The 13,239-nt window shown below is 41.8% G+C and overlaps 1 protein-coding gene across 3 annotated transcripts in view; it reads right to left on the reverse strand.

Moving 5' to 3' along the window:
- CADM3 (cell adhesion molecule 3) overlaps positions 1-13,239 on the reverse strand; it is a 603,256-nt gene that overhangs the window by 180,005 nt on the left and 410,012 nt on the right. The window contains exon 8 of one of the 3 annotated variants that reach the window (XM_069217688.1): positions 11,662-11,688. The exons of 1 other annotated variant lie outside the window; for it this stretch is intronic. In XM_069217688.1, coding sequence (XP_069073789.1) covers positions 11,662-11,688 — 27 coding nt within the window. Of the gene's footprint in view, positions 1-11,661; positions 11,692-13,239 lie in introns of all 3 variants that reach the window. One more of the 3 variants, XM_069217687.1, reaches the window with a different exon arrangement.

Consider the following 13,239-nt stretch of genomic DNA (forward strand, 5'->3'; position numbering starts at 1 on the left):
TGCAGCTGTCATAATTTTGTATCCTGGTTTTTAGGAATCTTTTTACACACAAGGAGGAATTCACAGTCTTGTTACTTGACCATACCTTTTCTTGTGATAGAAGAAAGGGTCACTGGTTTCACCAAGAAGGATTTTGTAAAGGCATCAGCCTCAAGCAAGGAGGTAGAGGCGTCACCAGGAGGAAAGCAAACAGCATTCCACATCAGAGTTGGGATTGCAAGGATTGACAGATTGGAGATTCTTAGTGCACAGGTTTACAGTGGGAGGGAGGTTGCAGTACATTCTCAGTGTTCTAATAGAGGGCCACCAATATAGTGGCCAAAATGAAAATACTTTGTGGTGCTGTGGGACACTGGTACACATTGGTAGCAGCCTTTGTTGTTATAGCTCACCCAAAATAGTGGCTTTGGGTGATGACTGGTATTTCCTATTAAGGTGGCCTGCTAAAAAAGAAAATGTGACATCATATGGTGGCTTCACTCAGCACAGAATGTTGGCCTTGAGTAATGAGGTGAGCCCTACTCACAAGATGGCAGCAATTGGGGATAAGTTGTGGCCTTCTGCAAAATGACAGCCTTGTAAAATGGTATCAACCAAGAGAGGGATCGGGAGAATTAAAGGTCCAGTGCACATGCTCCCTATACATATAATCAATAACAAAGGTGCACTGTTCCTGACTATAGGGTGAACAGTTAAAGTTTAGGAGCTAGAACCCTCACACACCCAGTGGGTGTCATGCTTCATCATCGGGAAGCTCCTCGTCAGACCGGCTGGTGCAATGTCTGACGGGCTCCCCTTTCGGGGGCTCTTTGCCGGAGATCTTTTTTGGTGTGTGGTGGCTGCCGTTGAAGTTGTGGAGGTCAGACACTCTGAATGGCAGGAGAGTGGAAAGAATTTAAGATTGATTAGAAACCCCTGAACTCATTCTGTTTAATATGTATCCAGAGGGGTTACGATCAAGATTAAAAACACTATTAAGTGGAGATTGAGAATAATGCTCAGCCACTTAAGAAAGCCTGGAGTACTGGGAAATTGTCACCTGCCCCCTAGGGTCTGGTCAACATGTTTCACGTAATATTGGTCGTGAAAGATCCTTTAACGCTTCATCAGGACCTACATCAAACTAGACTTCTCCTGGCTATATACAAAAAGAAAGAAAACACTATCTAATAATGTGTATGGAAGGTAAGTAGCAGTCACTTACATTTATGTGAACTGTCTCGTCAGTAGTCTGTAACAATAAATGTCGCCCTAGAAACAAAAAAAATTATAATACACACAAAACTGAGAGCACGGTTGTTTGAACTTCACCCCCAATGTGAATCTGTGCATCGCGTGGTGTCAAAATAAAAATAAAAAAAACACACAATATTTGCTTACCCGCCCTCTTCGTATGGGGGGCCCCTTAGGGAGTAGCACGATCCAGCCTATAGCTTCTGGTAGGGGTGAGAAGTTATTAATACATGAAAAACTATATATATATGACCGCCTTCAGTGGGGGACAATATCTGCAATAGAATAACCCCTAAAACAAAAGGTATTGGTGCCGAGATAAATTAATATACAGTGCAACGTTGAATAACATCGTTCTGACATCATCATAATTTGTAGATCTCATATCTGTGAAAAAGTCATATATAAATACCTTTTTGTCTGTAACAAATATCTGCTAGAGTAACTGGCTCCATAAGTTAATAGTAATAATATCTCATGGATTAGAGCATATTTCCATCCGACCATCGTTTGGGATCAAGCAGTCTCACTCGGTCAGAGTATATTTAACTTAGTGAAAAAATCCAGAGCTAGTCTCTTTAGAGCGCTATCCTCAAAGTACAAGAACCCCCCCACCTCACTTACTTGTCTATAGGCGTCTTCAATTTGAGACACCTACCCGCAGGCGTGCTCACCCTGGAAGTGGAGGATCGAAGTTCGATCGGTTCATTATGAACGCGGTTACGGAGCTAATTACTTCCGCGTTGTGACAACGTTAGCTCATGGAAATAAAAAACGGACTACAGGAAGTCCGAATAGTTAGCAAGTGTCGGATTGTACACTATCAGTGCGTCGGCCATTTTTAAAAAGGGTTGAGGCGGCTGATCTCAGGTAGAATTAAGAGAATATAAACAAAGGCCACATGGTAAAAGTATATTTGTCAAACGTCACGAATGTAGTCAGTATATGGGATTGTCAGTCATAGATCGGACAAGCTATAAACTAGCAGTAAAGAAACGAAGGTTCATTGTTCTTTTTATTCAAAAACCAGAAAAGTTCAGGGATAAACCCATTGATTAGGGGGCATAAGTGTTTATGAAAAAATTCGTCTTATTTGATGAAAAAAAGTCAATGGTCCATGATCTTATCGAGACAAAGATGCCCAAGGGATATCATCGTTAAACCCAGTAATGTTGGTATGTAATTTAAACACCCAGCGTTGTTCTAATCTAAACAGTGATTGGGAGGAGTCATTAATGAACTTAGGGGATTCCAACACTACCCAGCGCAAATCGTCTGGATGGTGGGGTTTTTCAAGAAAGTGCGCACTTAATTTAGTAGTTATTCGGCCACATCTAATATTACTTCTGTGTTCATTGATCCTTGTCTTAACAGGTCTAGTGGTCATTCCTATATATCGTAGACCACATGGACATGTTATCATGTACACGCAATACTTCGTATTGCAGTTTGTATGTTTTGTAAGGTTCCATCGGCCGATGGGTGCTAGATCAAGTGTCTTAGTATGATATGTCAACGGACAGACGTTACATTGTCCACATGGGTAGTGTCCTGATACTGGAGGAAGATTCCAGAGTGATGTCTGGGTCTGTGTGATGTTTCTAGGACGAGTGTGGATTATCAGGTCCTTGATATTCTGTGATCGTTGAAAGGCAAAAAGTGGTCTAGGAATGTTACAGCCACTGCTGCCAAGTATTGACCATCTTTTCAAGATAGATCTCTTGATTTTGTTGGACAGGGGGGTAAAAGGTTTTGCCTTTAAACGATCACAGAATATCAAGGACCTGATAATCCACACTCGTCCTAGAAACATCACACAGACCCAGACATCACTCTGGAATCTTCCTCCAGTATCAGGACACTACCCATGTGGACAATGTAACGTCTGTCCGTTGACATATCATACTAAGACACTTGATCTAGCACCCATCGGCCGATGGAACCTTACAAAACATACAAACTGCAATACGAAGTATTGCGTGTACATGATAACATGTCCATGTGGTCTACGATATATAGGAATGACCACTAGACCTGTTAAGACAAGGATCAATGAACACAGAAGTAATATTAGATGTGGCCGAATAACTACTAAATTAAGTGCGCACTTTCTTGAAAAACCCCACCATCCAGACGATTTGCGCTGGGTAGTGTTGGAATCCCCTAAGTTCATTAATGACTCCTCCCAATCACTGTTTAGATTAGAACAACGCTGGGTGTTTAAATTACATACCAACATTACTGGGTTTAACGATGATATCCCTTGGGCATCTTTGTCTCGATAAGATCATGGACCATTGACTTTTTTTCATCAAATAAGACGAATTTTTTCATAAACACTTATGCCCCCTAATCAATGGGTTTATCCCTGAACTTTTCTGGTTTTTGAATAAAAAGAACAATGAACCTTCGTTTCTTTACTGCTAGTTTATAGCTTGTCCGATCTATGACTGACAATCCCATATACTGACTACATTCGTGACGTTTGACAAATATACTTTTACCATGTGGCCTTTGTTTATATTCTCTTAATTCTACCTGAGATCAGCCGCCTCAACCCTTTTTAAAAATGGCCGACGCACTGATAGTGTACAATCCGACACTTGCTAACTATTCGGACTTCCTGTAGTCCGTTTTTTATTTCCATGAGCTAACGTTGTCACAACGCGGAAGTAATTAGCTCCGTAACCGCGTTCATAATGAACCGATCGAACTTCGATCCTCCACTTCCAGGGTGAGCACGCCTGCGGGTAGGTGTCTCAAATTGAAGACGCCTATAGACAAGTAAGTGAGGTGGGGGGGTTCTTGTACTTCGAGGATAGCGCTCTAAAGAGACTAGCTCTGGATTTTTTCACTAAGTTAAATATACTCTGACCGAGTGAGACTGCTTGATCCCAAACGATGGTCGGATGGAAATATGCTCTAATCCATGAGATATTATTACTATTAACTTATGGAGCCAGTTACTCTAGCAGATATTTGTTACAGACAAAAAGGTATTTATATATGACTTTTTCACAGATATGAGATCTACAAATTATGATGATGTCAGAACGATGTTATTCAACGTTGCACTGTATATTAATTTATCTCGGCACCAATACCTTTTGTTTTAGGGGTTATTCTATTGCAGATATTGTCCCCCACTGAAGGCGGTCATATATATATAGTTTTTCATGTATTAATAACTTCTCACCCCTACCAGAAGCTATAGGCTGGATCGTGCTACTCCCTAAGGGGCCCCCCATACGAAGAGGGCGGGTAAGCAAATATTGTGTGTTTTTTTTATTTTTATTTTGACACCACGCGATGCACAGATTCACATTGGGGGTGAAGTTCAAACAACCGTGCTCTCAGTTTTGTGTGTATTATAATTTTTTTTGTTTCTAGGGCGACATTTATTGTTACAGACTACTGACGAGACAGTTCACATAAATGTAAGTGACTGCTACTTACCTTCCATACGCATTATTAGATAGTGTTTTCTTTCTTTTTGTATATAGCCAGGAGAAGTCTAGTTTGATGTAGGTCCTGATGAAGCGTTAAAGGATCTTTCACGACCAATATTACGCGAAACATGTTGACCAGACCCTAGGGGGCAGGTGACAATTTCCCAGTACTCCAGGCTTTCTTAAGTGGTTGAGCATTATTCTCAATCTCCACTTAATAGTGTTTTTAATCTTGATCGTAACCCCTCTGGATACATATTAAACAGAATGATTTCAGGGGTTTCTAATCAATCTTAAATTCTTTCCACTCTCCTGCCATTCAGAGTGTCTGACCTCCACAACTTCAACGGCAGCCACCACACACCAAAAAAGATCTCCGGCAAAGAGCCCCCGAAAGGGGAGCCCGTCAGACATTGCACCAGCCGGTCTGACGAGGAGCTTCCCTATGATGAAGCATGACACCCACTGGGTGTGTGAGGGTTCTAGCTCCTAAACTTTAACTGTTCACCCTATAGTCAGGAACAGTGCACCTTTGTTATTGAGCCTTGTAAAATGGTACAGCTCACTACAAAATTGGTAGATGAGGCCCGAACTCCTGGGATGTGTTGTTAACTCTTCAGAATGGTGGAGCCCAAAAGGGGGAGACCCTTTGGAGGTAAAGCTATTTGGTCAAAATCGCTCTTCAATGCAAAATTACCCCCATTTCTACTGAATCCATAGATTTACTGGCCTTAACTCTTGCATTTGCCTCAGGTGTAACCCTGTCCCTTTTCAATGTATGTAATTGGGTGGATGCCCAGTCTAGCTACATGTATACCTTGATGGGATTAGAATCCCTATATTATGATTTCCCAAATGACTCCTATGTTCTTGTAGCTGGGGACCTTAATACTACATTTGAACCTCAGTCAGCAGATGGCCCTGATCTAACCTCCGAAATCAACTTGCAATGGCATATCCCTCAAGTAGAGCTATACCCTGCCAGATGGTCACCACATGCAGCACAGCTGGTGCACTTGCTCTTAACTTGATCTTAAAGTAGCCAGTGGTAGGACCCCCTTGGATCTACAGGGCAAACCCACTTTTAATTCTGTGGGTTGCCTGAGTAGAATTGATTATTTTCTCGTCCAAATTACATTTTGGCCCTTCATTAAAGATATGGTTTTCCTGGAAGGGAAGGACAGCGACCATAATGTACTCTCCTTATATCTTGAAAGGTGCTTGGAAAGGCAGTCTGTTACCTATGGTCATCAGGACCCGGGCGAGGTATTTTATTCAAACAGTGATAAAACCATCAGGTGGAAGTAGGTAAAGAGGTATTCTGAGGTGTTAGACACAGTTAATCACTTGGTTAAAGAGGAAACAGTTAATCTCGGTGACAGTAATGATGTGAATAGGTTTGGAACAGTGCATGATCAATTATTTTATAATGTAATAAGTCTTTTAGCTAAGAGGAGAAAGTTGGTGAGGAAAGAGCCAATGGGGACCAATAAACCATGCAGGGCAGCTAAGGCTGATCTCATTGCTGCTGCCAAAATTTGCCTCAGAGACATACTTGTAAAAATGAGAAAGGCCTATAGGAGGGAGCTAATCATGGCAAAGAGAGAGTGTGAAAACACCCTTTGGGACTACTTGAAGGATTCCATGGCTAGTAGGGATACTAAGGCCTTCTGGAATTCATTTTCTATCTTTGAGAATGAACCTAATAGAAATGTTGAGTTTTGTGTACAACCCTAGCAGTGGGCCAAACATTTTGGCAATCTCTATGAGGCGGACTGCAACAAGGCTGAGAAAAGTTTGGTGTGACCTCCTGAGCAGGTCTACTTAGGTAATAGATACTACCCCCCGGATGCTGGGGTTAAATGAGACTATGTCAGCCATTTCCTCCAGTTTAGTTTCAAAGGCCCTTGGTCTTGATATGCTGCCTAACAACCTCTATCTATCAAACATCAAAGTGTAGGTAACTTATATTAATCTTCTGTCAAATGCAATTTTAGCAGGTATGGAGCTCCTGAAATCCTGCAATATGGCAGAAATAGTTCTGATATACAAAAAAGGGGATCGCTGTGACTCAAGCAATGATAGACCTATTAGTCTGTTCGATGCTCTTCAGAAAATCTTTTGCAAACAGATTCTGGTTCATTTAAATAGGTGATCTGAGGATTATGTCATCCTTTCTGACCTCACAAGGTCTTCCGGGGGCAAACTTTATACTGCCTTTGACGATTTGCATGCTGCCTTCATCCTGAGCCCCAGACCAAAACTTTGGGGGCGGTACTACAAGAAATGGGTATGCAGCTATCCTTTTGAACATACTTATTCAGTTCCATGCTGAGAGACATATAGGACATATAGGATATTTATCAGTATGCTCAGGTATGGTGGGGTGATCATGGCCAACTAACCAACCCCTTCAGCATTTTCTAAGTGATCAGGCAGGGGTGTGTTATTGCTCCCACCCTTTTTTCATTCAATATATAAACAGAGTGGTCGGTTTTGTGACTAAGGATGCCTGTGACTCGCCCACATTGGGTGGCAGGAGGGTCCCAGCCCTTCTCTTTGCTGACAAGGCCCTTTTATTCCCCAAGTCCCCTCAGGGTCTGCAAAAGCTTTTAGATCTGTTCTATATGTTTTGTTCTGAAAGGGGGCTTGAGATAAATAGTACCAAAACAGAGTTTATGGTACTTGGCTCAGTGAGACACAAAGGTATATCAAGGAATATCAAAGTTGGTATTAATGTAATCAATCAGGTACACCACTTTGACTCTTTGGGTGTGAGACTTTATAACAATCTAAATTGGGGGTTACAAATTCTGAAGTTGCAGGCAACCCATGCTCGGTACTCAGCCACCATAGCAAAAATACATAGGAAAACCTACTCAAGAAGTGTAGCCCCTGCACAGGAAATTTATAATACGAAGGCCTTAGGAGCGGCACTCTATGGTTGTGAGCTTTGGGGCTTCGGGATTATTCATTCACTTTCCCTTGATGAAAATCAGTTCCATAGGACACTATTAAGGCTTCCGCCAAGTACCCCGTTGATCCCGCTCTTATCAACTGGCCCGTAGGTGTTTCTTTTAATAAAGTTGAGTGTAGATTCCTTACGTATTGGCACCGATTATGGATCACAGTGGAGCTAAGGCCTTATTGTGTGGAGTTAACCCTCTTGCTATCTGCAAGTTGTGTGTGTAAAATCCCCTGGTTGAACTCTCTGAGCTCACTTTTGGGAAAATTGGGACTCCTTAGGTTCTGGTTTTCTCCTGAAGATTTATGTACAATCTCTAAAACCAGACTTAAGGAAATCTATTAGGAACATGTTATCTTGCAAATAAGCCACACCAGTCAGGGTCCCCTGACAAGGGGGTAGCTGGTTATCAAACCGTTGCCCCTGATTGAAACAATTATTGATGAGATTGTTTGTTCGCAGGCAAGGAAACTGTATATCCAGTTCAGACTCAAGACCCTCTTAACCAATCAATTTAGTAGTAACTGGTCGAGGGACCTGTATGGAAATGATATGTGCCCAGTTCACAGCATCAGAGTCTTTGGAGCATATTCTGTTTTTTTCCCCCTAGATTATCGCTTAAATAAATTGAAATTAAATCTGGGTATCAGATCTGTACCAAAAATTCTGAGGGCCTCCGTGTATTGTCTAAGTAGAGTGATAGTATACCCAGTGTCGAGATTCCTGCTTGCGATATGGCTTAAGCGGTTGAAGATTATGAAAACCTCTGAGGCTACAGCTGATATTGGCGCTTCATCTGTTTAGTGGACGACTGGTTGTGCTAACGCTCTTGGGGTGTCCTGGATATTGTGCTTAAAGCCGTGTGAGGTGGGTTAAGTTTGCTTATATATGTGTACTTTGTAAATGTATTTATTTTTACTATTTGTATGTTGAGTTGTTTGAGTCTAATGCTTGTTTGCATATTTAGAGACTTTGCACTTTACCCCTAATACAAATATTTACAAACTATTCTGCAAAGCTCTGACTCTGAAACTATATTATGCCTGGTATACATTTTAATTTGATTTGCATAGTTTATTTCTATGATCCAGTATTCTGTGCCCTTTGGTCACAAATTTTAGTATATTTTTGTTGATTTTAAAAATAATTTTAATTAATCTCACTGTTGCTGATAAGATACATTCTAGGGAACAGTATAATGGCTGTTATCTTTTCAACTGGTGTATGATGAATTTGAATTTGTATAAACTTTTCTGATCCTGGAGATCGAAATAAAGAATTGGAATCAAATTGGAGCCATTTATGTGTTGGGGGACAAACGGGACAGGGTAGAATACAGACCATACAAGATGCGATTTGTGGTCTTGTGACAGCTTCTGAAAGGGCAAATTGAGGGTGAATCAGGATATCGTTGAAAGGGATGGGACATTACTTATGTGCAGGAGATGTTTCTTCTCTGTTGCTTTCTTTCACAACAAAAATGTAACTGCTATGAAAAATCGTTACAAGTACAATATTTGGACAGCATATGCTTTCATACAATTGCTGAATTGACCCAAATCACACTACCATTGTTGAGGTCCAGAGAATTCAAAAGATTTCATTAGAGCACAAGCACAAAAGCAAGTCTGTTTTCTGTGTGTCTTATGCACAGTATGGTCTTCATTATGTATAAGGCGGTGGCAATACAGGGGCTTTAGTGAGACAGAGGCAGAATTCTTAACAGGCATCTCAAATAACACTTACACTACTTCTCAAGCCAAAGTGTTGATTTTCAGCATACTCAGCACTATTTTCCAACCCATCCCATTCTGATCACTGTTGATGGATGACCAATAAGTAGGTACACAAAGAGCTAAAATTACTCATTTCCTAACAATATTTGTGCGGTTCATGCTGGAACTCTTCCTGCTGTACACATAATATGCCCTAGTGGTCAATAAATATCATATAATCCTAACCCTCAGTGTGCCCTTAAATCTGTTTTATTTCACTCTGAAAGAGTTTGCAGTTCAGGAAGCTTTTCCAAATTACCAAGGGGGTTCAGTACATGGCTAAACACAATTTTGCTGTTGCAAACCATGCGAGTGAGTGACTCACAGAATCTACATCTGCAAAATGTTTGTATACATTTGGCACTATATACTTCATAGTGCGACTATTTTATATAGAATTGTGTTAAATTATTATTAAATTTGGGAAGTTGCACTTGTAACCTCATTAAAAACTATTCAAACAACTGTGGCATGGTGTATATATTCCTTTTTTTCTATGTAACCACAAAGTCCCACTTGCTTCATTATTGGCTTTAGAAGCTGTAGCAGCAGAGCTTTATCTCGAGTGGTGGCTACCTCTATAGTAACTATGTCATCATGAACAGTCATCACAATTAAATTAACCATTTTTAGTCTGTGTAAAATACTTACATTGATTGTGCTGTATTATCCTGCTTCCACCTGACCGGGGAAAGATTGTACAAGTTGTACAAGTGCACCACGCCCGCAACACAGACAACATGCCCTGACCAAGCAAAAAACTAAAATTTGGAACTCATATTGCATTAAAGCGATTACGCTTCCCATGTCAGAGGACCCCTCATCTGCAGGGCACCGAATACCCGTACCACTGCTCATCATCAACAGTTAACACGGAGGGACCCCTTCTGAACTGGCTTCTTGGCTTGATTTTAGTTTGTAGCCCACTACTTGGGCTGCTATGGGAGACCGGGAAAACCCTCACAACACAGATCAGTTTCCAGCTTTACTCACAAAGGTAGTTGGCAACTTCGGGCTGTTCCTCATTCTGGAAACACAGCTGGCTTCTACTCCAGATCAGTCTCTCCTCCTACAGGGCCAGGTGCTCTCTTTCTTTCTCAGAACAGGCTGGAATGCTTCTAGGCAGTTCTTCAGCTTTTCAATCGTGTTTTTGTGCCTTAGTCACACATCAACCTTTGGAGTACTCTGAGGAGCACTCCGTTAATCCTTGAAGAACTTGTAACTGGAATAGAGTTGTTTTTTTTGTATCCCATTTTCATATACATTGTCCATAAAGGGGTGTGGATTCACAGTCTACAGAACCAGTTTGGGTAGTTCCATTTCCATGTTATGCCTACTACTCAGATACAGACTTTTGCATCTTTGTGGATCTCACATTGGGAGCAATGGTGCTAGCTTCAAGCAGGAGTATCCAAAACAAAGACACAATGAAGTGTGATTTATGTGCATCTGGTTGTCCTTAACCTTCCTGAAGCAGTAATCAGGAACAGGCAAGGGGATAGGCCTTCCCTAGAAACTGCCTTGCCTTGAACAACAGAAGCTACAGTCCCATCCCTCACCCCTACCATCTACCAAATGGCACAGCTCGGGAATATCAAATCTGCAGCTCTTTGTGGACAAAGGGGAATATTTATAAACCCCTAGTGCCACCTTGCGCCACATTTTTGGCATTTATTTCAACACAAATGTGTCGTTAAGGTGGCATTTCCCCGCGCCATATTTACAAAGTGGTGCAATGCTTGCATGGCGCCACTTTGTAAACCCTTACGCCATATTATGCCTGCGTCAGTTGTTTTGAATGATCACTTGCTTACTTCTACTCACCTCTTGGCACTGGTCACTGCTATCTCAAATGTCACTATTTTGCGTGGAATATTTTAAAATATTGTAAAAATCACAAGTAATGTTCTTACAAGCAAGGAATGGCCCTCAAAATAATGTGGCATTTCATATGTGCACAGACAGTGGATTATCATGAATGCCCCTATCATTCACACTGGAAGTACGTTACGTCGATTTATCAACCTTTATTTTAAGAAGCCCACTCTTCACCCCATACTTTTTTCTTTTATTTATACCACACACTCTATGATGCAAGATGTCTGTATTGGCAATATTTTGATTAAAGACCCATATCAAAACACTGTCCTTAAAAAGTCTGAACTGCAGATAAAATTTGCACATGCAGAGAAAGCAGTGGGAACATTCGGTGAAGGTTGCCAAGTGCAGAAACAAATACCTGGTGGAGGCGGCTGAGGCGGCAAAACTGCTGATTGATGGAGTAGATGAGCACAGTAGGCATCACACGGTGGGACAAGGTAGATGGAGACAGTGGACGGGTGGGTAGACAGACGGCACGAAGCAGGACAGCATAGGAAGGAAAATGAAACATGGTGATCATATGAACATGGATAAAAAAGCAAAGGAACTGTTGCCAGTGGGGAGTGTCCCCTGGTATTTAAGCCCTGATTTATAGTTTTTGGTGCAAAACTGCACTAACACAGTTTTGCACCAAAACGTTTAGTTCTGGCTTGCACCATTTCTGAGCACCAGCCGGGCACCATATTTATGGAATGGTGCAAACCGGTGCAAACAGTAGGCTACCGTAAAAAAAAATGGCACTAGCCAGGTTGGGCTGGCGGTATGGAAGAAGGGGCTTTTGCACACAAAAAAATGACGTTAGGCAGATTAGAGTAAAAAAAATGACTATCCAGCCTAGCATCATTTTCTGATGCAAAACCATCCATATCACATGACTCCGGTCTTAGAAAGACAGGAATTATGCCCCCCCCCATCTGAATGGCCAGCATAGGGGACCAGGGTCCCCTGGGCAAGGCCACTGCACCCAGTGCCATGTAGGAGGGCCCATTTAAAAAAAAAATACTTACCTGTACTTACCTGGGATGGGGTCCCCCATCCTCCGCTGTCCCTCTGGTGTGGGTGGGGGTCTCCCTGGAGCCTGGGGAGGGCACCTGTGGGCTTATTCCATGGTGTTCCACCATGGAAATAGGCCCACAGGTCCCCTAACGCCTGCCCTGACCCAGGCGCTAAATAATGGTGCAAAGCAAGCTTTGCACCGTTATTTGACTCCTCCTCCCCCGTGCGTGATTTTAGCACGGGGGATAAATATGGCACTAAGGCCATAGAGTCATCTTTTGCACGAGAATGCCTACTTTGCATCTCATTGACAGAAAGTAGCTCCACGTCCAAAAATTGTCTTTAACTCCAAAAATTTGGCGCTAGACTCGTCTAGCAGCAAGTATAAATATGGAGTTAGTTTTCCACTGAATTTGCGTAAAACAAAATGATGCAAATTCTGCGCAAAACAATATAAACATGCCCCTTACTCTTTCCTGGAAAGTTCACAAAGCTCTCTCGTGGGGTTTGGTGCAGGGTCGCGATATTCTTTCATCTACCTATTACATGAAAGGAGGAAAGCGGCATTTCACCTTCCATCTAGGAGTTGAGGGCACACCTACTGCCTTTCCATTGACTTTGCTTCACATAACGACCTGACTGCTTTTGAAAATAACGGAATGCAAGTGACTCAGGAACAAGCATCAGTCTGATCTCCAGCAAAGAGGCAATTTTTGATAAGCCGTGCTTATGGGGCAACTAAAGAAAATTCAAGCTTGTACTTTATGTTGAAAAATGAGTCGAGGAAGGCCTGTAGCAGAACTGCTACCTTCTGAAAAGCCTTAGTTGAGATAGAGTCAGGTGTTGAATGGAGAAGAAAAATATAAAAAAAGGCAAAGTACATATGGAGACAAAAATTAGGAAGAACGAGGAACAGATTTGCGATAAAAGCGTTAAAGTA

Source organism: Pleurodeles waltl, chromosome 12 (assembly GCF_031143425.1).
Source record: "Pleurodeles waltl isolate 20211129_DDA chromosome 12, aPleWal1.hap1.20221129, whole genome shotgun sequence".
Taxonomy (NCBI): Eukaryota; Metazoa; Chordata; class Amphibia; order Caudata; family Salamandridae; genus Pleurodeles; species Pleurodeles waltl.